This window comes from Brienomyrus brachyistius, chromosome 10 (assembly GCF_023856365.1).
Source record: "Brienomyrus brachyistius isolate T26 chromosome 10, BBRACH_0.4, whole genome shotgun sequence".
NCBI classification, from domain to species: domain Eukaryota; kingdom Metazoa; phylum Chordata; class Actinopteri; order Osteoglossiformes; family Mormyridae; genus Brienomyrus; species Brienomyrus brachyistius.
In genome coordinates, this window is record NC_064542.1 from 15,514,411 (window position 1) to 15,537,589 (window position 23,179).

Sequence of the window (23,179 nt, forward strand, 5' to 3'; positions counted from 1 at the left end):
TGACTTTTTAATTGCCTGTGCTCATATCAGTCAGAGGGCTCAGAGGGGTGTGGATACTCCTGCAGATTCAAGGGGGAGCAGCAATTTTTAGGGCCCACAAGATGGTGCCCCGCCCGGTCAGCAAAATGAATTGGGAGGGACCCTTCCCCCAAACCCCTGCTTGGCAAATTCTACTATGGCACCTTTATTTCTTCATATGCAAAGTCCCAACACAGCAGGGTTTTGCCTATAGGTGTCTGTGGTAAGGAGCCTTGCATAGACAAACAGTCCGCTAATGGAATTTTAAGGGATTGGTATATTAGGTTACACCGGGATTATTGGCATTAGGTTAGTGAGCCTTTCTGAACATTCGGCAGAGCTTCTCACCCATGCAGCCACACCCTTTGGCTTTCATAAAGGGTGTGCTAAGGCTTCTGAAGGAGGACTTGGTTCTGCTCATGTCTGCTACCTGAACTGAACGCTTACTGTCATGTCTGTCAGCCCGAAGGTGAGGGGGCATGAAAGCAGATATAGAACATCTCACTGCAGGGGCAGCCAATTCCCTCAAACTCCTTGCTAGAAATCAGTGATTTAACCTTTAAATGGGAACATGACAATGATTTTTAACCATATTGACATAACAGCATCACAGAGTTACTGCAGATTTGTCAGTAGATCCTTCATGAGGTGAATCTCCCGTTTCACCACATCCCATAGGTGCTCTGTTGGACTGAGATCTACTGACTGTGGAGGCCATTTGAGTACAGGGAACTCATTGTCATGTTCAGTCTGAGATATTCTTCCAGCATTATTCTGCTGGGAGTAGACATTAGAAACTGGGTACACTGTGGACATAAAGGGATGGACATGGATAGTAACAATCCTCAGGTAGGCTGCAGCATTTGAACAATGCTCACTTGGAAGTAAGTGGAGCAAAGTGTGCCAAGAAAATACCCCCCCACCATTACACCAACACCACCAGCCTGAGTTCCTGATACAAGGCAAGATTGATTCATGCTTTCACGTTGCTTATGTCAATTCTGACCCTGTCATCTGAATGTCACAGTAAAAATGGACTCATGTGATCATCCAACATTTTTCCAGTCTTCCTTTGTCAAGATTCGGTGAGTCTGTGCCCACTGTAGGCTCGGATTCCTGCTCACAGGAGTGGCACCCAGTGTGGTTTTCTGCTGCTGTAGCCCATCTGCTTCAAGGTTCAACATGTTGTGTGTTCAGATGCTCTTCTGCATGCCTTTGTTGTAGCGAGTGGTTATTTGAGTTACTGTTGCCTTTCTATCAGCTTGAACCAGTCTGCCACAAACAACCACGCCACCATCAAAGTCACTTAAAATACCTTTGCACGCCATTATGGTGATTGATGTGAACAGTTCCTGAGAACTATCTGCATTGAACTCTATCTACATTGACCTGTATCTGCATGATCTATATACATTGTGCTGTTGGTGTGTGATTGACTGATTAGATATTTGCTTCAACAAGCAGCTGAACAGATGTACCTAATAAAATGGCTTGTGAGTGTATAGATAGAGGCACTTCTTCCTGTGATAGTGATAAGGTTATGAATAAGGAATCAAAAAACAATCCCTGATTCTGTTATCCTGGTTAGTCTACGTGGTGGTAGAACACAGTTCCCAAGTCATTGCAAATCTAAAAACATCTTCAGGGCATGTTGAAGGAGCACAGATGCCTGGTTTGATGGTGGGCTGATGTAATGAAATAACCCTTAACAATACTGAAGCAAATTTGCATATAGAAAACGTGTTTTAGTTACCAGACACAGGTGTATTGCGCACAGTGTGGTAACCATGTGGTTGGCTATCCTGAAGGCCTGTTATTAAAAATAGCAGAAAAATTAAGTTACATGAATGTAGAACATGCTGGAAGTGAGACATAGCAGGTCTGCAAGAATGCGAAAGGGCTGTTTTTCCCCAGTAAAACATTCCTTTTGAAGGAATATCCTGTAATTATTTTTTTCACTTTCATCCTAACATTATGGCCGTCCCTACTGAAACCACTCCAATGCTCTAATTTGAAATTCACAGTTTTCAATATTAAAATTGTATAACATTCACTCTGCGGTCACGCATTTTTAATTTGCTGTGTTCAAACAGGAATGAAATGTTGAGCATCGGTTCTCTGAAGTGGGAAATCAGCGCAGTGCTGTAACCCATATGGGTTTAAGCTGTGGGACCAGATGCTAATTGCCTTCATTTAATGTAGGTCTGGTCCAGCCATAACATGCCATATGTTTTATATTCTGGTGTATGAGCTTCCAAATAAATAGAACTGCGAGAGAAAATAAGATGGAGAATGATGTCTTTGGTATTAATCATTGTACTGGTCAGGGAATGTAGGAAGGGTGAACTGGGCGAGAAAATGGAGGCCCAGACTTGATGCGCTTTGATTATATGTCTTCTGCATTCATCTGCAAGAAGCCGCCATGATAGGCCCATTAAGATAGGTCCATCATGATAGGCCTGTCATGATAGCTACTTTTGTTGGACAATATATTGTTGCAAAAATGATTAGATGATTGAATGGTACTGCTGCCATCTTTAAACCATTTTATGGCACTAATACAATGATAATATGATACCATAATAATACAAGTACACACAGATGACGTCCTGTGCAGAATCGTCCCCGACCCGCGCTGACGACAGCATCGTATTTAGCTCTTCGTCACTCTCTGTCTCTTTCACACACACCAACAGGGTTGGGTATCATTTATATTTTATTGATTCAAATTTGATTCCGATTTTGCTCATGGAATTTGCTTCTTATCGATTCTTGGATCTAATAATGCTACGGTAACAAAACTGTTAGTTAGGGCTTCCTCTGCTGCCCCCTGGAGGATGGGCTCCCCCTTTGGGTTTAGTTAGGGTTAGGGCTTCCTCTGCTGCTCCCTGGAGGATGGGCTCCTCTTTTTGGTCTGGTTCCTCCCAAGGTTTCTTCCTTCTAGGGAGTTTTTCCTTGCCACTGTCGCCTTTGAATTGCTCACTGGGAGCTACTTTGCTTGTAGATCATAAGGCTCATCATCATGGATGTATTTGTAATAAATGCTGACAAAAACGTTACAGTTAGACGGAATATAAATGAATGCTTTTAAGTATCTCTTTGATAAGCAGTCAATACGGAATGTAACTAAACGTATGATTTTAACCAAAAAAATCCAGCATAATTAACACAAAATGACAACCGCAAATCCACGTTTGGGAGCCTAGATTCCAGTTGTTTCTGCAGATTGTAGCAATCTATTTGATTCTTTTCTTTAGTGCCAATTTCTTGTTAAATCGTTTCGTACAATCAGTCTCACAGCAGCTCTTTCCAATTTTAGATGTGCTTTTGCAGCATTCAAGCTGAATGCTAACGCTGCCGCTCAGTGGGTGTGACCGCAGTGACTGTGTAACCGCCCATTGTGTTGCCACGTGCAGACGCTCTCTTTAATGCCTGCCTTGACTTCCACTGAGCTGAAACCGCAGCACTGTCCAAATTGTGTCAGCTTTTCACCAACTTTGCTGTTTTCACAAACCATACTGTCTGTCTTACGTGAATTTGACAGCCTTTTCCCACAACAGCCCTCCAGAATCTTTCAGACACTCTGAACATGACTGCAGTGTAATTGTCCAAGTGGACGTGATAATGTGTGCATGGAGTAGGCGACATGCACGAACAAAGCAGCTATTTAAATACAGGAAGGGATAGAGCAGTTTTGCATTTGACAACCAAAAGATTCATGACAAGCAGACGGAAATACAAAGAAGTTACAGAAAACTGGGTTTGATATGGTCTCTTCTTCCGAAATACCTGGAAGGGGGCACAACCTCTTGCATCTTTACAGCACATGCCCGCACCACCCACATACTGAGAGTCTGCACATGCTCACACCCTCCAGATAAACCACAACGATGGCTGCATGTGATCATGCGCTTCGGCTGCATCTCAACATTTCTGTCATCTGTCTGAGCTGCAAAAAATGCCACAGAGAACACAGAACATTTGTGGTCTGTTCGCATGCTGCCGTTTCTGCTCAGGGGGGTCATGGCTGCAGCCGGGGGGTCGGCCACTAAACGGGGCCTGGGCTTGTGCAGGAAATTAGGTTACGGTAGAAGGCCAGCCGCTGTTGCACCTTAGATTACGGTTTGATTAAATGCCTTAAATATTCTAGTATATAAAAATTAAGTTTAAAAAGTACTGAATTAGGGCTATGAGAAAAACATTACCTGTTATTCTAAATACTAATTAAACATACCAATATATCACTGTCTGAGCTGCACATTTATATGGAAATTTAGCTGCTATTGAGTTTCCCAGATTCTGGAATTCTAGGATGGTTTTGTCTATTACAGCAAAATGAGCAGCTTTTCCTGTAGCAGATTAAAAATGAATTTTGTGTTTGACATTAATTTATGTAGCAGATATTTTTGTCCAAAAAGACATACAAGTGAGCAAAGCTTGGGGTCAGAGAGCACAGTCAACCACGATCGCCGAGGCAGTCAGGGTTAAGGGCCAAACAGCAATATGGTTACATCCCCAGCCTTGGGACTTGAACCCACAACCTTCCATACATGGGCACAGATCCCTAATCTAAACTATCCACCAAATTCCATGAATGTTGTATCCATTACCCATAGATGTACAAATCAAAACACATACCATTTCTGCGGCCTTTCAGATCTGAATGCGTGTGTGGGTGTGTGTACAGAAATAAAGAGTCGGGGGCTGGATGAAAGAGTTTATTTAATTTTATTATCAGTAAAGTCAGCAGATGTTTTTTTTCAACTTCCACCCAAAACAAGCGGGGAAGAGAAAAGCAGGGCGGATGCTGACTAATCCACTGCCACTCTGTGTCAGCCCACATCTGTACTCATCCTCGCCTTACAATGACTCACACACCACCAACACTGCTCCCCTCCCACAACCTACAAGACCCCCACACCCCTCTGCCCAATCTCCCCCCACCGTGTAGTTAGCGATGCTCTGGATGGTTCACTGGTTACCACGGTGACATCAGTGGCATAGTCCAACACTGAGCTCAGAATGGCAGCTGCCTGATACTGAATCAATAATCCAAGGCTGAGGAGGAAAAAATAAGTAAAACAACACCCACAATATCCCAAGGTACAGAAAGACCTGTAAGGACCTTCCGTGCTTTGTCAGTGCTCAGTGAGTCTCATGCATTTGCTGTGAGGGGCATGTTTTAAAAAGTGCTCAAGTACATATTGAAACAATACATTCAAAAGTAGAACCAGCAATATTAAACATGCAGTATTATTAAAGACGGTGTTACTTCTTGTTACTTGTTATAAAACAATGACTGGAAGAGACGGATGGTGGAGAGTGGAGGACGCCATGCCTGGGATCAGGAGGTCCCACGCAGCTATATGCATATTTAGACAGTCAGGATTACTTCTAATCATTCAAAATTTTAAGTATACAAAATAAACTCAATAAATGAAATACTAACTGCGTCACAAAGGCACGGTCAGAGACGATTCACAATGCAGACTGGAAACAGAATTTTACTGAAACTGAACTTAAATGACACCAGAAATATAAGGGACCATAAGGAGTCAAAACGCAAGGCAGGAAGGTGAAAGACAAAGTGACGAAGACCAGGAAGAACTGAGCGAGGCACCACAAGCAACATCATCACATCCGGGGAACATGCAGGAAGCGAACGTAACGATGGACAAGAGCCCAGGGAAGGCACATATATATACACTGATCAAAGGTTTGGCTATAGCGACCTCACCATGAATACTGACCCCCTGCAGCTCCTGATGAACAGTTATGGTGGAAACAGGAGTCAATCTGCACATTTAATTCTGCAGTGAGTTGGACAGCTGTGGTTTTATGTGTTTTTTTGGATACAATCCAGTTAGTGCCCAGACATCCCTTTCAGACAGCTTCCTGCTGCATCCACAGTTACTCCTGTTGGATGTGGTTAGTCCTTCGTGGTGGTATGCTGACATTTCCTCGATACACCACAAAGACTGGTTGTCCTGGTCACAGATGGGCCAGCAAGATGTACATCAACACCTTGTCCTCTTTTAAGCTCTGATATGTCTCCCATTATGTTGTGTGGATTTGCAATATTTTATGTACAGCTGTGCTATAGCCCTGCTAATTCAACCTTCACACTCTGCTCTTACCAATGGAATGTGGAATCAGTGAAGACTGGCCACCAGGCCTTGCACAGGGTGAAACCTCAAACTCTATTGGCCATGTTTCACTTTCATTGTCTAACCCCTGTATATGAGACAGAACATAAGTACAAAATTAGATACTAACAGGGTTAACGAAGGCACAGAATGGCTGCTAATAAGTATATATTGATAAATTGTATATAACGGATTACCCGCATCTCCGTACTTATGTGAATATCAGGGATCATCAGCCTATCCGTGCAAGACTCATCTGTGCATGTTTTGAAAAAAAAAGAGATGTATGTTACGTTGCAGAATACCATGTTTGGAAAAAAAATAGATTTTGATCAAAATGTCTCTCAGAATTCGCTATGGTGATGGATACCGAGAAGAAGAAGAAGGAGAGAGAGAGAGAGAGAGAGAGAGAGAGAGAGATGTAAACCGCACCGCTCTTTCAATGCCGGCTACTTCCTCAGTAAACAAACAAACAACCTAACAGACAAACAGCACGTTATTCGAAACGCACTGAACAATTAGTGACTATATTAAAAGAGTAGCCTCCCTTATTGCGTGGTCTTTACAGTTTACAGCTGAGAGCACATGCTGTCAGCGTAACGGCAAACGTCACTGTGGAAGAAGCAGATGAACTTAAATGCCATCCGTATGTCGACGGAGTTAAGCGCTGCTTAGATTTCAACTATGGGGTGTTTTACACAGTTGTTGTGTACTTTCTCACAATTTTAAATTATATTAACATTTCTTACTATAATAAAATATACTACAATTAAATTGCCAGCTTTTAATTGTACAACCTTTTATTCGTTATATTTTTGCGCTCCGAGCAGCTTCCAAGAGAGAATAAATATCCAACACTGCCCTCTGGTGTTAGATAATTGGAGGAACCGTACGGTTCTTTTAGCAAATAACGTTTTGGTTTATTAAAGATAAACTGTACATCATAACAGTTTTTGGTAAACCAAAAATACTTAAAATAATATATGTACACATTCTCTGTGCATAATGATAAATCTTGTAAAATAATAGTATAAGTTTAATCATTCCCAGTTGAAATTTTTATAAAGATTGGTATCCCACAATATCAGAAAAGAAAGAGATCAGTCAAAACTGAACCAAGGCTTTTTTATATCCAACATCTTACATATTATACAAAATATTTACAAATCATTTACAAAGAATAATAAAGCATTGCTATATAAAACACTCACTTATTAACAAAGTACATTAACAAGGACAGCATTGCAGGGTTCATTTCTGAGCACTTACTTAAGTCAGACGGTGACTTCGCTTGATTTATGGAGACTTGTTATGCACCTGACACCATGTATCGCACCCCCAGACTCATACACACCACTGAATGTAGAAAATAAGTTATAAACGTACATTTTGCAAAGGGTTCAAAGGCACATAAAAGACTGGGAATGGCTTGTAAATGTCTTCTAAGCTGAGAGACCGGCCCCTGTGTTCTGCCCCCCCCCGTCTTTGGGGACTGTTATGCTGTGTCTATGTCTATGGCCAGTTCTTCCCTCAGAGTCGTGGCGCTGTCCCTGTAGCTCTGGCTCAGCTCTTCGTCAGGAATATAACTGGCATGGATCTCCGCCAGCTTCATGTAAATCACATACGACGCCCTGGGATTGTCCTGGTCCTCCAGGGCAGCAGCCAGTGCCAGGTGGAAGTAGCCCTTGGCATCGATGGCGTCCTGGACGACAGCGAAACAATGCAGCTTTTACAGAGCATGCAGGCCGCCTCCCGCTAATAATTACTCTGAACTACCTTAGCAGTACAGGGCAGCACTGAGCACAGCTTAACACCCTGTTTCACTAGATAAAAGGAGAAAAGTTGCTGACATTTTCAATATGAAATTACTAGCAGAACAAAAAAAAATCAACTTTTATTCAGTAGTTTGAATTTACAAGAGAACAAATGATCAGCAGACCAGTTTTAACACCGTAATGCCCATTAACAAAGAGATTTATTTAAAGGGCAAAACAACATGTCTGTTTCCATCCTACCTTCAGCTGGTGCAGGGTTATAGCCCCCAGGCGACAATATACTTTGACAAAGTATCTGGCCTCTCTGGGGTGCTCCAGGATGGCAGAGCTGAGAGACAAGGCCTTGAGATAATAATTCTCTGCTAGCTCGAAGCGCTGAAGTGAGAAGTAGACGGAGGCGAGGCGGTGGAAGGCCACACGCTCCTGAAGACGCACACCTGCGGGGTGGAAAGCGTCAGGCGCGCTGACTCGGGCAGGAAGGCAGACCGCGGCTGTCCTGGGATCGGGCCTGGAAGCCTCGTACCTGTGGCCGTGCTGACCTCCACGGAGAGCAGGGCGTACTGCAGGGCCTCCTCGTACTGCCCCCCGTCCATGAGCAGCTCTGTGATTTTACTCAGGAGCCGAAACTCTGTCTGCACGTCCTTGACACCTCTGGCGAAGGGGAGGCTCCCATCCTAAATGAAGGCGTAGGAATGCAGAATGACGCTTTACATATAACCGAGAGACCAGTATGTATACAAAAGTAAACAGCTCTGTGACGACAGTCAGCCAATTACAAATGGAACCCTCAATTTGTGCCCTCTCTTCTTGATACAAAACAATAAGTTCCGGAAAAACTAGAACAGGGGGGCGATAAGATTGGTGTCAACAAACAGCAGCACTGATAGACTTTGCCCTCTCCCCCAGACGGCTTGACGCAGGGCGTCTTATCTGCAGAGTGACGGACAGGGAGGACACGCTTACCCGGTAAAAGGGCAAAGCTGCTGCTCTGTTTCGGAGGCCTTTGAAGAACACGTCGCCAGCCTCCTCATATATCCGCCCGGCAAAGCATGCGTCGTGCATCCTTAGTGCAGTTTTTACTGCAGCCTGTAACAAGGGGTCTGTTTGACTGGGCTCTTTTAAGCCGCCAGGCAGGCAGTGGTGTCGCATGGCTCTCCAGTTACACCAAAGAGTTTCTAAAATGGAGCTACCTGCAGGTACATGTCGGCCAGCTCGTCCTCCTGGATCAGGTAATATATCCTTCCCACCTGAAGCCAGGTCTCTGACTCCTCCTCCCGTTTGCCGAGGTCAATGGAGATCCGTAGGCTCTGTTTGGTGTAGTCCAGCGACTTTCTTGAAGACCTGGAGAGCGCCCCCTTTTTAGCCATCGTTGAGCAAGCCTGGCCTTACTAGCTCAATAATGTGAGTGTATGACAGCAGCGTTAACTTTACATTCCGGTTTCATCTGAGAATAAAATGTGTAACATTTCCCTTAACCGACTGCTGTCAGGTAAACACAGCTATTGTTAAATGCCTGTAAAGCAGAGGGTGACGCCGTTCACTTAAGCTCGCAGTGAAAAGTCTAAGCTTCCGGCTGGACGCTGGTGTGTATCCTGCAGTGTGTGAATACGTGGGGCTGCCTTACTTCTCGGTGTTTAACGAGAGGTAGAGGTTGCTGAGCATCTCCAGGAATTCGCCCTCCAGCTTCTTATCCTTCAGCTCCTGTGCTAGCTGCACACAGTGCTCGTAGTAGATGATACACTGGCCGTACAGCAGCATGTCAGCATAAAGACGGCTCAGCTCTTTCGCCACCACAATCTGACCTGGTAAGAGACAAGAGAAATCGGGTAATTCTACAGTGAAGCATGTGGAGGTAAAACAGACAAGCTGTCCTGTTAAATTATTGACTTCTGGTAGTTCTAGGCCGTTCACTCACTGTGAAGGTTCTTGGCACCGATGGCAATCAACAAAGCCATCTCATAACACAGCCTAACCTCCTGGCTTTTCCCTCTATCTCTATAACTCCTCCCCAGCCAGAGGTACGCCTGGACGTGCTCCGCATCCGTGGGGGTGTCTGAGAGCTCTGGGAAGAGCTGCAGGGACCTTAGCAGGAAGCGTTCAGCCAGCGCCGGGGCGCCGACGGACAGAGCCAGGCATCCTATGTTGGCCAGTGCCAGGCCCTCGTTGCGTTTGTTCCCGTTCTCCTGGGAGATCTGGAGGGCGCGGTGGAAGTTCCTGGCTGCTTCCCGCACCTGCCCCCCATGCCTGAGACAGAGGCCCAGGATGTTATGCACAACGCCACACTGGGTGGGGCTGTCTGTCTCATTCAGGGACAGCAAGAGCGGCTGCAGGGTGTCCGAAGCCCTTTCTGTCTCTGCCCTGAGGACCAACAACCAGGCCAGCAGCACACAGGCCTCAAAGCCCTCCTCTTCGCTGAGATGGTCCCCCATCTGCACAGCTCTCTGGGTACACTGAACCGCCTTCTCTAAGGCTCCATGCTGCTGGTACACATTGGTCAAGCTCAGGCATAAGTCTCTCTGGGTCCTTATGTCATCCCCATGGCTGGCAATGGACAGAGCCTGCTGGAGGTACACCACAACCTGTGCAGGGAGTACCGAGGTTCCGTCTCTCCACTGCGGGTTGAGCCTGACAGAGTTCTTGATGAACATATCTATCTTTTGAAAAGCATCCTGAAGGGATCGATCTAAGCTGGAGTCAAGGCTTAATGACGCTAAAGTGAGGTAGGGTAAGTACTTCTTATGGTAGAGTCTGCTCAGCATCCAGTTGAGGTCCACAGGTGCAAGAGGACTCCCAGAGTGGGTGGAGAGGCTTACAGTGAGAAACTGTAGCCTCTCCACAAAAGGCAGAGTGTCCTCCACCTTCCGCATTCGGAGGAAGAGCTTGACGATGAGGTAACAGGTTCGCGCCTCCAGGAACTTATCGCTCTCCACAATGGCCTTACGAATCAGGAGTTTGAGGACCTCGAATTCGTCAATGGAGCAGAAGTCGTGCTCAGGCAGGCAGAGGAGCAGGGTGCTGGCCTTCTCCAGCGTGTGGGGCAGCTTCTCCAGCTGTCTCTGCTTCAGGTAGACAGCGGTGAGGTTGGTGTAAAGGGCGACTAGGAGGGGCGGATCTGCGAAGCCTTTCACCGGAATGGATAAGGCCTCCTCAAAGTACACTCTGGCCTGAGAATACTTGTTCTTCTTGACGCACAGTCTGCCCATGAGGAAGCAAGCCCGCCGGTGTGCCCACTGCATGCCACTCTTCTTTGCGCCTTCCCGCACGTTCTCCAGGTGCAGCAACAGCTCGTCCTCTGTGTAGCCTCTAAATGTGGTCTCCAGGAAGGAGTAAGACATGTCGCAGAACACCTGGGATGTCTCCTGGAGGTGGTCCTGGTTCAGCAGGCTCATGATTGGGTCACAGAGCTCCGCCTCCTCCGCCTCCCAGCTGCTGTCATCCATGAAGAGCCGCGGATCCTCCTCAAACTCATCCATCTCTTTGAAAGTATCATCCAGGCTAAACGACAGCATCTCGCCATCCTTCTCAAGCTGGCTCTGGGAGGCGTAGATGGAGGAGCGGGGAGAGGACTGGTAAAAGGGGCTGGCGCTCTTCTCGGAGACGGTACTCTGTCGAGCGCCGATCGGACTTTTCTGCTCTGAAAAAAATTCAGCACAGAGCAGCTTCCTGCCATGAGCTCTCATGAAAAAAACATAACTGTTATCTCACAAAAATGAGCTGAACACAGGCAGTGCATTCCTTCAGATTTAATGGTTCTGTCATGTGTTTAGACAAAGCTAACATTCAGAAGCACGAATACTGTATATAAAAAAATCATTTGATTTGGACAATGGAAAAGGATAAATAGCATGCACGTATTTAAAAAAAATACACATCTCAGACATCAAAGAATTCAAAAAAAAATTCCAGTACCTTGCTTTGGTTGATTTTTAATGTACGTGAAGTCAGATTTATCTAGTCTATCTGCAGAAAAACAAAAAGCAGTGTGTTGAAACCTGACTGGGCTGCAAAGGGCAGTGAGCCTTGAAAACAGCATCATCATCATCACAGTGTCAGAGCAGGTTCCCAGGCTCAGGAGGCTTCATACCTAATCTGTACACAGTGCTGATGTCGGTCGCGGAGAGTTTGCCCAAGAGAGCACTGTAGCTCTGGTCTGTGCAGGGGTTGCAGTGAGCTAGGGTCGCTCTCTCGTTCTCGCTGAGAAAAACCAATTGTCCATCCCTTGAAAGGCACAACAAAGAGGCCATTATCGACACATGACTCTCATTTCTCGACCCGTTCATCTTGATAGTGGCAAGTATGCAATAACCAGGAAATTAGTAGATGGGTGTTTTTTAAGCGTCCTCATTTTAAATAGCTCTATCAATAACAGGCAAGTGAAACTGATGATGTCAGTCATCAGAAATTCGGATTTGTAAACAGTTATTACAATTTAAGCTGTGATGCATAGGAAAGTGAGTGTGTTATTTTGAAAATACTCTATATTAGAGAAGAGAAATACATGCCCTTATTCATAGGTCTTGACAACAGTCAGAAACAATGAAAGATTTTTATGATAGTTAGATAATGTTGTAATGCTAGGGCAGTGTTTCCTAACCCAGTCCTCGGGGACCAACAGACAGTCCACATTTTTGATCCCTCCCAGCTCCTGGTAGGGAGCAAAAACATGGACTGTGTGTGACCCAGATAACCGGATTGGGAAAGGCTGTGTTGAAGCTCACAGTGGCTGTAGACTTTCTGCCTTCACATGGGCCTTCTGGACGAATCCCATCAGGCCACTGGGCAGGTGTCTCCCTACGAAGAGATCCAGACTGGCCAGCAGAAAGCCCTCCACCTGGATCAGGTCGCCTTTGCTGAATCGCAGCTCATCCTGCGCAATGGGATCATGGTCCACCACAGCCACGCAGGTACCTCTCGCTATATGTCCAACAGCAGATTAAAAATAAGATTCACTTATACGCATAAAACATTCCACTTCTGAGTAGCTATTAAACTTCCTGCTTAACTGATGCTGATGGTCAGCTGAGTATCCAATAAAATTATTAGTAGGCTATGGCCGGAAAATCAGACCATTAGGTGTCTAATGCGAATGCTGTGTTTGCGAAATGAGGAGTCTCTCACCGATGCGATGAAGGAACGGGCCCTTACTAGCGGCACCCCCGGCACTTCCTGGGTACTTCCTAAGAAACCACCTTTAACAGAATCCACACCATTAGAATTGACCTGGTTCTGGTGGCTACCTGCCGTCGAGCTGGGCGCACTTGGCTCCGAAGGCACCTACTGGTAGAAGGGGTAGGGCAGGGGCTGCATGGAGTGCACGGGCACCAGGCCGTGCTGCCCGGTCGCCAGCAGGCTCCCCTCCCACATGGCGTCCTGGCCCGTGTCCTTCACCATCACCAGATCGTTCTTCTTGTACGGCAGCTCCTCCTCTTCGGTGTACTTGCTGTCGTACAGGGCCTTTGAGAAGAATGTCCCTGCACAGAGACGTTTCAGGTGCTTTTAACATCTCAAGGAAGTCATAGTCATATCTGATAAGCTGCTGTACCCGTTCAGGGGGCCACTGTGGGCTTTTTCTCTCTGAACTGCATCCTGACTATGCTAGTTTCAGCATTTCACCGACGTCTGTTTTGTTTTTCTGGACTCATTGTAAGTAAATGCAGCCCAGCAAACAAAGCAGAATATTCAGGTAATAGCTCAGTCCAACCCGATTTGCGGAGCGATTCGCTGGAACAAAAACACTGTACACCCACAGTAATTCCCACAGCTGAGAGACTCTGCATTAATCCGTCATGGTACGCTAAGTCCTAAGTATTTGTAAATATACCCAGTTTCTCTAGAAGCTAACTGCTTCCCATGTATTTAATCATTTCCATTAGCTGAAGAATCAGAACATTCTGTTTGCAGATCAGTCAAAAACACTGATATAATTTTGTATGTGAAAATCAAATGATATTTAATGGATAATAAGGTCAGACTGTCAGCACTGTACATGGTCATGTGGAAATATGCTGATCCACGCTCTGGCGGTTAAGGGAAGGTTTTGGTTAAGCTGCGCCCAGCAGGCAGTGGTGGATACAGAAGGTAGCTCCTTGCCTTCCTGTAGCAGCAGCCCCAGGTAGAGGGTGGCCAGGTGCTCCTCATCCACCGTGACGCAGATCTCCACATCGCTGAGGAGGGGTGAGTCCAGCCAGAAGCTCTGATCACACAGGAAGTTCTCCAGGCATCGGGCCACATACCCTGTGCAGACCGTGAAGGGTCCTCAGTCATTAGCATTCACCGACACCTTCAGGGCAGGCATTTGGAGCATATCCAGTAGCAGAAGTACCTAAGGCCAGGTAAGTGGAGAACTTCCAGATCTCCTCAATGGTCTTAAAGGTGATGACAAAGCAGTCCTTCTCAGCATGGACTGACAGCAGCCGAGCAGACAGGTCCTGTACAGGGGTGTTTTTGCTCTCAATACATGTGTTTTTGGTGAGAAGTAATACTAAGTAACCAAATTTCAGTGACATGATAACATATGTGACCCGTCGCCAGGAAATGAGTCTTAAGTCGCACTGGTAGACTTTCACCCATAAGACTCATTTCATGGTGATGGGTCATTCCTTATATATGATAGTTTACGCAATAATTCTCCTTGTAACATATTGGCAGCTTACATGCAGACACACCCAACATGAGCCCTGCATCTGACCTTGAACAGCTGAGCGACATCCTGGCTGTTGCTCTCAACCACCCTGAGTCGTGTCCGCAGCGCCTCCTGCAGGTCGGTGTTGGGCTCTGCACTGGAGCGCCACCTGCCGCTGAACTGCAGCACTACATCTGCACAACAACAAAAAGATGTCAAACAAGGCAACCCACAGAAATGAGGTATAATGCAGACATGCATTAGGCTTAAATCACCGCCCAGCCCTGCCCCCCACTACCTTTAATGCCCACTCTCTTTAAGTGGAAGATGTAATGCTGACAGTAAGTCGCTAATCCTGCGGGTCTGAGGCAGCCCTGTAGCAGAAAGTCCTACAGACCCACTGGGATGCTGTAGCAGGCTGGTACAGAGCAGGAGCCTCCAGAAGGAGACACAGCCAGACAGTCTTTGCTGTACGTATCTGTGGGGATCTGTCAGTAAAATAGCTGCAGTACCATATGGTCGCAGAAATATGAAATTAAACTTTCAGCATGTTTTGCGGCGTTCAAACGTGACAGACCGTCGGGGGGGTGGGGGGCGTCCGCCCAGCCACTGCCTGAGCAGGAGGCCTGCGGCTCTGCTAAGCCAGCCAAGGCTCTGTTTTGCCCTGGGGAGACGCTAAATGCTAATCTCGCGGTAAAGAGTGACTTGGTGAACGACAGGGTGTCCGGGGCATAGATGAGCGACGCAAGATAAAGAGAAAGAGATAAACGAATCGGGTGTGAAGATTTTCGACACCCTTATAATGAGAAACTGCTGCAGATCACGTGAAATCCAGAGATGTAGGTGACAGTGCACAAACGGGGGGTGTTTCCTTTTACAGCAGTGATACACTGTACCAGAGACACAGAGTGGGCACACTTTCAGTACAATGTGCAGATGAGTCACTGCAGTCAGCATGCCAAGTATCCTTAAACAAACAATGATGCTTAGGACATTGTTCTTGAAATCAGAGAAATTTCCCTGGGGGGTCTGGGTGATTGTTTCAGTTTCTGATATTCAGCCCTAGCCTACCAGTCCCTGGTAACACAGTCGCTAAAGCCCAAGTGGTCCTTATTAGCTGATGTTTCAGGGGGCAGTGCTGGATGGGGCAGTGCTAGTGGGGCAATGCTGGATGGGGGAGTGCCAGTGGGGCAATGCTGGATGGGGGAGTGCCAGTGGGGCAATGCTGGATGGGGCAGTGCTAGTGGGGCAATGCTGGATGGGGCAGTGCCAGTGGGGCAATGCTGAATGGGGGAGTGCTGGCGCAGCAGTGCTGGATGGGGCAGTGCTGGATGGGTGGTACTGGAGAAGTAGTGCTGGATGGGGCAGTGCTGGTGGGTGGTGCTGGATGGGTGGTACTGGAGAGGCAGTGCTGGTGGGTGATGCTAGTGGGGCGGTGCTGAATGGGACAGTGCTGGTGGGTGGTGCTGGATGAGTGGTACTGGAGAGGCAGTGCTGGATGGGGCAGTGCTGGTGGGTGGTGCTGGATGGGTTGTACTGGAGAGGCAGTGCTGGATGGGGCAGTGCTGGTGGGTGATGCTGGTGGGGCGGTGCTGAATGGGACAGTGCTGGTGGGTGGTGCTGGTGGGGTGGTGCTGGATGGGTTGTACTGGAGAGGCAGTGCTGGATGGGGCAGTGCTGGTGGGTGGTGCTGGTGGGGTGGTGCTGGATGGGGCAGTGCTGGTGGGTGGTGCTGGTGGGGTGGTGCTGGATGGCGCAGTACTGGTGGGTGGTGCTGGTGGGTGGTGCTGGTGGGGCGGTGCTGGATGGCGCAGTACTGGTGGGTGGTGCTGAAGCTCAGCAAAAGGCATTTATGGATTTTATTAAGCTGTGATAGGAAGCTTTTATGGACTCGTTAGGCTTTTCTTAAAGGGGTGTTAATGCTGTTTCACTGCGTGTTTCACTTCTTAAAGCCATGATGTTTATTTACACTCTATGGTCCTTCCCTGTGACTGTCCTCCACCCCACTGACTGCGAAAAATCCTAAGTGTGCCCGGTTCTCACTATGCAGCCCTGTGGTCAGCAGGGGGCAGCGCACCACAGAAGCATGGGTCTGGCGGCTGGCGTACCTGACGAGAAGCGCTCGCCCACCGCCAGCGAGACTGTGCTGCCCTTATCGAAGGCCTCCTTCCTCTTCCAGTAACTGTCCAACTCTGGCGCTGGTTCTACTTCCTCTTCCTCCCCTGGCCCAGGGGGAACACAAGGGTTCAAAAGGATTTCCGCAGCACTCGACGGGGCTCACTGGGGACACACTGCATTCTGTACTGAGCAATCAATAGCTAATGCCTCTCAGTCGTCCCCTGGGAGTTTCAGTATTTTATCAGAGGAACGCACTCTCCCCTCCTGTATGGCACCCAGTACACCCTAAATTAGTGTCCTTAAAATGAAACCTGAAGGAAGCGATCGGTCAGAAACCCCATAACTGATTCACCTGGCATGAATTACCGTTTGTTGTTTGTGAACAAAGTTACAAGCATATTTATTCGCTTCATGCATGAAAAACCAAGCTAGTCAAGTTAGGCGACTAACACTGAACAAGGCGAGGAGCTACTATTGCCTGACTGTACACATATCTGGGGTTGTGTTACTGGGATGTTTTGGAGTTATAAACACATTTCCAGGTTGTGCATTGTGAGTAGAGGATATCCACGAGACTTCCTTACTCGGCAGCTAATCCCTATACCATAACACAGAGCCTCTTTGTCCCCATGAATCACTGAATCAACTTTTCTATCCAGTAAATCATAGCTCACTCTTTCATAAATGAATAATACATTCAACCGTTTACATCTTTCAGCCTCTGAATTTGAAAAATGAAGGGCATACACATTAGCTGATCTTCCTGTACACAAAAAGTCATTCCGATAATGCCATTACCTGTCGTCATGATGTCATTTCCTGTAAAGATCTCATTGGCCGCATCCAGCGTGTATGGAGGCTCACTCCACAAAGCGTCCAGATCAGCCGGCGATATGTCTGAGGAGAGAAAATGCCATTGTGGCCGGAGCTGATACGCGTTCACAGGCTCAGTTGCGGAACGAAGGGTCAAAAGTATGTAGGCGGACAGCCACAAGACACGTGTCCTCACATGGCGATCATCTCCACGGATGACAGACGGGCAGGAGTCACACAGGCGTCCGGCGGTATATATGCAAGTGTAACATGCATTCTGTTGGCAGTCATCGTCTAATCTAACTCCATAACATTTCTGGGAAACACAGACTTTATAGGCTGACAAATTTTCCCAGATATTAATCAGCCATCGATGAGACTCCCTCATCACATAGAGAGTGTTAGAGCAACATCCTAACCTAATTCACACAGGGTCAACCGGGAGCCAAAGCAGCAGTGCTTTTAGCCCAGCTCTGGCTGTGAGGGAGCCACGACAGAAGGACAAGGACCGGCCCGCAGCTCCCTTCGGTTAGTGGAGGTCCAGCTCGGCATCACGCACGCTCAGCATCTCATGCGAACACCTGCTCATGCTTGTTACCTTCACTGGTGAATATATTACCCATAGCGCCTGGAACTAACGAGAGGTTTGTCTGCGAAACCTACGAACATCAACGGGCACCAACCTGAAACCAAGAAGCATTTTCTCAGAAACTCCGCCGTGCAGCACATCTCGCTGTGCTCTTCAGAGCTCACTCCTGCGGGCTCGCCTGGAGAGGGTTACACCCTGCACCTCTGCCGGCGCTGCTATTCATCCGAGTCTGAGAGAACATTTCTCCCCCTCTCTCTCTCTCTCTCTCTCTCTCTCTCCCTCTCTCTCACACACACACAAACACACACATTATCTTTTCTCCCCAGCCTCGCCTCCAAATGCGCAGAGCTCTGCTGATGGCATGTTTGTGTGGGTAAGTTTGCCCGAGCGCCAAAGGCCCTCCGAGGGCCATTGGTCACATGCCTACGATGTTAAACGTTACGTCGCTTAAGTTAGAGCGGGAAAGTGCTCCAGTTTCTGTTAACATGCTATATTTTGATATAAAGTTATTCTCAGCTGTGGGAAATATCCAACTAGCGAGTCACAGTTATCTGCCATCTTAAATTACTTTTATACAGTTGACTACCTTCTAAACACAGGGTGTAAAGGGCTAGGCAGCGCTCGGTGTGCTGGCCCCCCTCCCCAGAGAAGGGTGAAGTCCCCCCTTCCCACCCGCCCTGCTCGGGACAGAGAGGGCGAATACACCGGGGTCTTTGTCCTCCTGGGGCCTCCCCTTCATAGCACTGCACATTCCCTGTGCTGCTCGGCGGTAGTAAAATATCGCGTTTTGTCAGCGTGAGTGTCGATACGTGATTTAATATTGACACACAAATCTCCCCCGTTACTCTCCCCAGAGGGAGCGTGTGCGGCGCAAAGAGGTAAACAAATGCTGAGGACAAGGCAGGCCCAGCCCTGTCTGTCAGTAATAAAAGCTGGCACTTAGACTACAGCACTGGCTTGTAAGCACAGCCATTAAGAGCGACAGAAAGGCCTCAAGCTAAAATCTTCTGAAGTGCACTGAGAACGTGAGATGACGGGTGGACGAACTTCGCATTGAGCAAAAACAAGCAGAACAAATTATGTATTCGCCAGAGCTCAGGCTCCAAACTCAGTAACAGGGTCATGAGTTTGTCTGCATCTCATTGACAAAACTGCGATCTGTTTCTTTAAAGCGGCACAGAGAAAATTCCGTTCGGAATTCCTGCTGATGCTGCAATGGGTGCAGCTTCTAGACAGATGCTTCTGTTGGCCCCTAATGTTCTTCCATCACTTACTGATTATAGCAGATTTAGCATGGAAGCTATTTGATGTATTTACTGAAGGACTGAAAAGGCTGTGGCAGGTTTACTAGGCCCCCAGGCATCAGTGAAGGAGCCGGTGACAGTGGATGTATGGATTCATGTCTGTATTCATGTAGAGAACATATCCAAGAAGATATGGGTCTTCTTTTTATAACCATGGTCTTTATAAGTTTGCATATATTTTATTCACATTAGTTTTATGTTATGTGCTTTTAATTCTTAATCTATTTATAAAGTTAGGTGCATGGATGGATGGTATTTTTCCTAGATTTTAGACAGTCTTTTGCCAGGAGATATAAAAAAAATTATTTCTAAGAATCTAGTTAAAAAAATGTTATGAGTTCCCTTAATGAGCCTACTTCATTAAGTCGATTTCCTTAAACTTGTGGCAGCTAAGGAGCCATTTGTGCTCATAGTGTGTTGGAAAGGAGACTGACCCTGGTCATTAAACGCTCTGACAGCAGAGACCCCCCATCAGAAATGCCCCTTTGGTGCAGCCTGCAGCTTACTACTGCGTGCCAGACTAAACTAATCAAGCCAGAGCCTCTCTCACGAGTTTAATGGAGGGACACGGTCAAATGGGCTTGTTTGATCTCCCCAGAGTCCCCCTTCTGTTTTGACTCTCTCTCTTTCTCATACTGACAGATGCTGAGGGGATAATCTTATATGTAAAATAAAGCCTTTCCATTTCACCTTATTTACCTGAGGGTCATTCATTTAGTCTGGTCGTGATTCCATCTTGGTCGGTCTTAAGAGCCCAGTGTACAGCATGAAGGCCTATCCGTGCCATAACACCTTCTTATCTTATCAAACAATGGCTTGTCCTTCTAACAAAGATGTGTTTCTCTAAAGTCACTGTGTTACAAAACATTACCTATCAATATAAAACCCTGTCAAGTTGTTAAAGTGAAACCCTCTGCCTCACGCACACACAGGAACTTATGTAAAGGGACAAAACATTTGTCACCTTAAACGGAACCTTGTGACGGGTCCCGGGTGTGTTATCGCTTTAGGAGGCGACCTGCACGGCTTTAAAAGTTGGTTAAAGTCAATGAACTGAGAAGCTTGTAATATGAGACAGGCATATGGGTTCTAAGTTTAGATCAGCTCCATGTGAAGTTCTTCCAAGCGCACAGCTTGCACAGCAGAGAAGGGAACAGCTTCCGTGCGATAAGAAATGAAAGCAAGTCACTGGCAGAGTTAACCAGCCTCTGATAGATCAGGTTTTTCAGTCTATGAGCCAGTGCTTGTCTGTAAGGGAGAGACCCATGAAATGAAGTCTTTCTACAGACAGCTGTCTCACAAGAGAGTGAGTCCAAAACGCAGCAAATCACTGCTCCCCTACCTCTGTACTCCTGACTCGCGGACGTCTGAGTGTCCCTCATGGGGGGGTGTCAGCGGACCGCTGGCCACGGGAGAGGAAAGTCCTGCGGTGGGACGGGGTTGAGGCAAGCATGCCCCTGCGCATGAGCGCCCTTGCCCGTCGGCAAGCGTGAATAGATGCGTGCCGCCGCGCTCCTGGGCTTGTTTTCCAGTGGAACACCAAGCTGCAAAATAATCAGAGAACTACACTGAGGAAGCAGATTAACCCCTCCCCTGTTCTGTGAGGCACAGGAATGTCTGCTGACTGCTATCACCCTCTCTCTCTTTCGCATACCCTTGCTCCCTCTCTCTCCTGTTTTTCTCACACTTCCTTAAGAACACCGAGGTCAAAGTTTTACTGAGGCTCTTCTGGAGGTGAAAGGCAAGCTGGGATTCTCGGTGTGAGAGGGTTAGGGTTAGAGCACCCTACAGGCAGGTGACGACTGTGACCACAGGGATTCATCACAAGTGACACGTTCGAATGGCTTGTTTGAACGAATGGGCAGGCTTAGTTTTCCAGAAAAAAAAGGAATGCAAACTATCTGCATGGATGGAATCACTGACCGTAAGCCGCGTATCTGGTTTGACGAGTTTACACTTTCGACAAAACGAAAGTTGGAAGAACTTTATTAGCCCTGAAGATTAAGTACATGTAATCACGAAGCATTCAAATTGAAGAAAACGCATAACTCAGATTTCATATATAATTGTGATGCTTTATTAACGCCTGTGGGAAATTCCCTTTTACCTGCCCCATCTTGCTCTCCATCAGACACAAATACACCGTCAGGATAAAAATAGCATCAGTTTGTACATTTGCTTGTCACTTTAGTTGTATTCTTATCTGTAGGTAATTGTACATTTTAGTCTAATTTAAGGTACAGGAATCAACTTCAAGGTACAAACAATATTAATGTACTATCAATGTTCCTCAAGGTCCATTTCTATATCTTATAAGGCACAATTACCTACAGCTAAGGTACAACTGGCAGAGCCTTGAGGGTGCAGCCCCAGTCACAAGCAAAGGCACAATTTGATCGTCGACAGTGCACAGGTAAGAACTAATTTGGGGGAGGGGGTCACAGCACAGGGTCATCCAGCAGCCAGCACCCAGGGAGCTGGGGAGGGGGGTGGGTGTGTGGTTGTGGGCCTTGCTCCATGGCCCGCAGCTGCATGACGATTCTGCCGTGGCTGGGACTCGAGCCAGCAACCTTGCGATCACAGGCACAGAGTCTTAGGCTGCTGAGTCGCACAGTCTTCCCTGAATCCAAATGCATTGCTAACACTTTCTTATGAACATTTTATTTCCTCACCGCGCCTCATTTCTAGCATAATTCAAAGTCCTCCTTGGCTCTGCATGCGGCTTTCTTGCTGTGCCCCACTGGTTAAAGGTAAAACCCCACAAGCGGTTTTGTGTGTGCCGGCCCTTCGCTGGCAGTTTCACAGGGCGCCCCGGGCAGCGCTGGCAGCGGGATGGAACGTCTGATGGCGTATGTCCATAAACAGTACCGGCTGCCCTCGCTGACACAGCAGTCGGGCCACACTGGAAGTCATGCAAGGAGCCTATCTGACATCAGGAATGACCTAAGAGACAGAAACATCACAAAGGGCACAAGCTGCGTCGACAAAGGGAAGAGGAGGACCGAATCAGATGCTTCCCCTTGAAACACGAATAAACTTCTCTGTACATTAGCAGTTTAAGCTCCTGTATCCTATTTTGCAACAACATAATAATAATTAGTGTAATACAGTCACAATCGTCAAATACACCCAACTTGACCTGTGTCTCCATTCTAGGTTTAGCTTAGTAATACTCCAGGCTGGTATGTTGTCTTTTTACACTAATTGCGCTTTTTTTATAATGACTATGTAAGTTTCCAAGTATGAAAAAATGTGTTTGTGCCTAATCCCACCTTTCTGAAGCATCGTAATGGTTCCTGCTATTGGCAGAGCCTTATGTTTGTCAAAGAGGATGCATTCTTTCCTTTATGTTACACTCATTTGCCGTGGCCGCACTCAAAAATCAGAAAATTCCCAGCCAAAATATGAGTCTGGCTACCGCTGGTACACTGTAGTCCAGAGGATGGGCTCAGCAGACGCATATTTCACTAGGATGGAAGGCAGTGAGTCACGGGGGGGGGGGGGGGGGACTGTGACAGCACACCGGCCTCAGCCTGCGTTTTGCTTTTAGAGATGGGATGTTTGTTCCAGCAGCGTCCTGGGAGCAATGAATATCATTCCAGCAGCCTGTTCACCTCTAAAGTCTGGACAGCCCCACTCAGAACTGCCCATATCCACTCAGGAAGAGGGTTTTCCTGTTATTTAGTTATATCTGTTTGTGGTACAATTGTTTGGCCTTTCTTCCAGGATGCCAATTCATAATATCCTATAACCAAAAGCTCCATGTAACTACTGACCGCTAGAGTTTCAGGTGG

The 23,179-nt window shown here is 47.0% G+C and overlaps 1 protein-coding gene and 1 long non-coding RNA gene across 5 annotated transcripts; one reads left to right on the forward strand and one right to left on the reverse strand.

Annotated features, from left to right (window-relative positions):
- Positions 1–7,275: 7,275 nt before the first annotated feature.
- Positions 7,276–21,136, reverse strand: sh3tc2 (SH3 domain and tetratricopeptide repeats 2). Of its 4 annotated transcripts, none has more exons than XM_049029166.1 (19): positions 21,040–21,136; positions 20,728–20,929; positions 17,478–17,576; positions 16,670–16,783; positions 14,628–14,755; positions 14,262–14,367; positions 14,030–14,173; positions 13,218–13,410; positions 13,058–13,128; positions 12,658–12,853; positions 12,024–12,157; positions 11,849–11,899; positions 9,855–11,573; positions 9,564–9,741; positions 9,130–9,280; positions 8,903–9,025; positions 8,463–8,613; positions 8,180–8,376; positions 7,276–7,866 (listed from the first exon to the last, which is right to left on the reverse strand). In XM_049029166.1, the coding sequence occupies exons 2-19, from the start codon at positions 20,765–20,767 to the stop codon at positions 7,660–7,662; spliced, it is 4,002 nt and encodes a 1,333-aa protein (XP_048885123.1). In that variant the 5' UTR covers positions 20,768–20,929; positions 21,040–21,136; the 3' UTR covers positions 7,276–7,659. The 4 variants fall into 4 exon arrangements, with proteins under 4 accessions (XP_048885123.1, XP_048885124.1, XP_048885122.1 ...); XM_049029167.1 differs by lacking the exon at positions 21,040–21,136 and adding an exon at positions 18,091–18,175 and having other exon boundaries at positions 20,728–20,999; XM_049029165.1 differs by lacking the exon at positions 21,040–21,136 and having other exon boundaries at positions 20,728–20,998.
- Positions 18,429–22,342, forward strand: LOC125750851 (uncharacterized). The gene is made up of 3 exons (XR_007400442.1): positions 18,429–18,454; positions 21,703–21,798; positions 22,183–22,342. It is a non-coding gene; the product is annotated as an uncharacterized LOC125750851 (long non-coding RNA).
- The last annotated feature ends 837 nt before the right edge of the window (positions 22,343–23,179 follow it).

Coding starts and splice junctions, on each gene's coding strand:
- sh3tc2 (XM_049029164.1), bottom strand. CDS start 18,221: ATGTGCTGCACGGCGGAGTTTCTGAGAAAATGCTTCTTGGTTTCAG. Junction 14,756..16,669: donor GGGCGAGCGCTTCTCGTCAG/GTACGCCAGCCG, acceptor GTTGTTGTGCAG/ATGTAGTGCTGCAGTTCAGC. Junction 9,742..9,854: donor CGGTGCCAAGAACCTTCACA/GTGAGTGAACGG, acceptor GTCTCTTACCAG/GTCAGATTGTGGTGGCGAAA.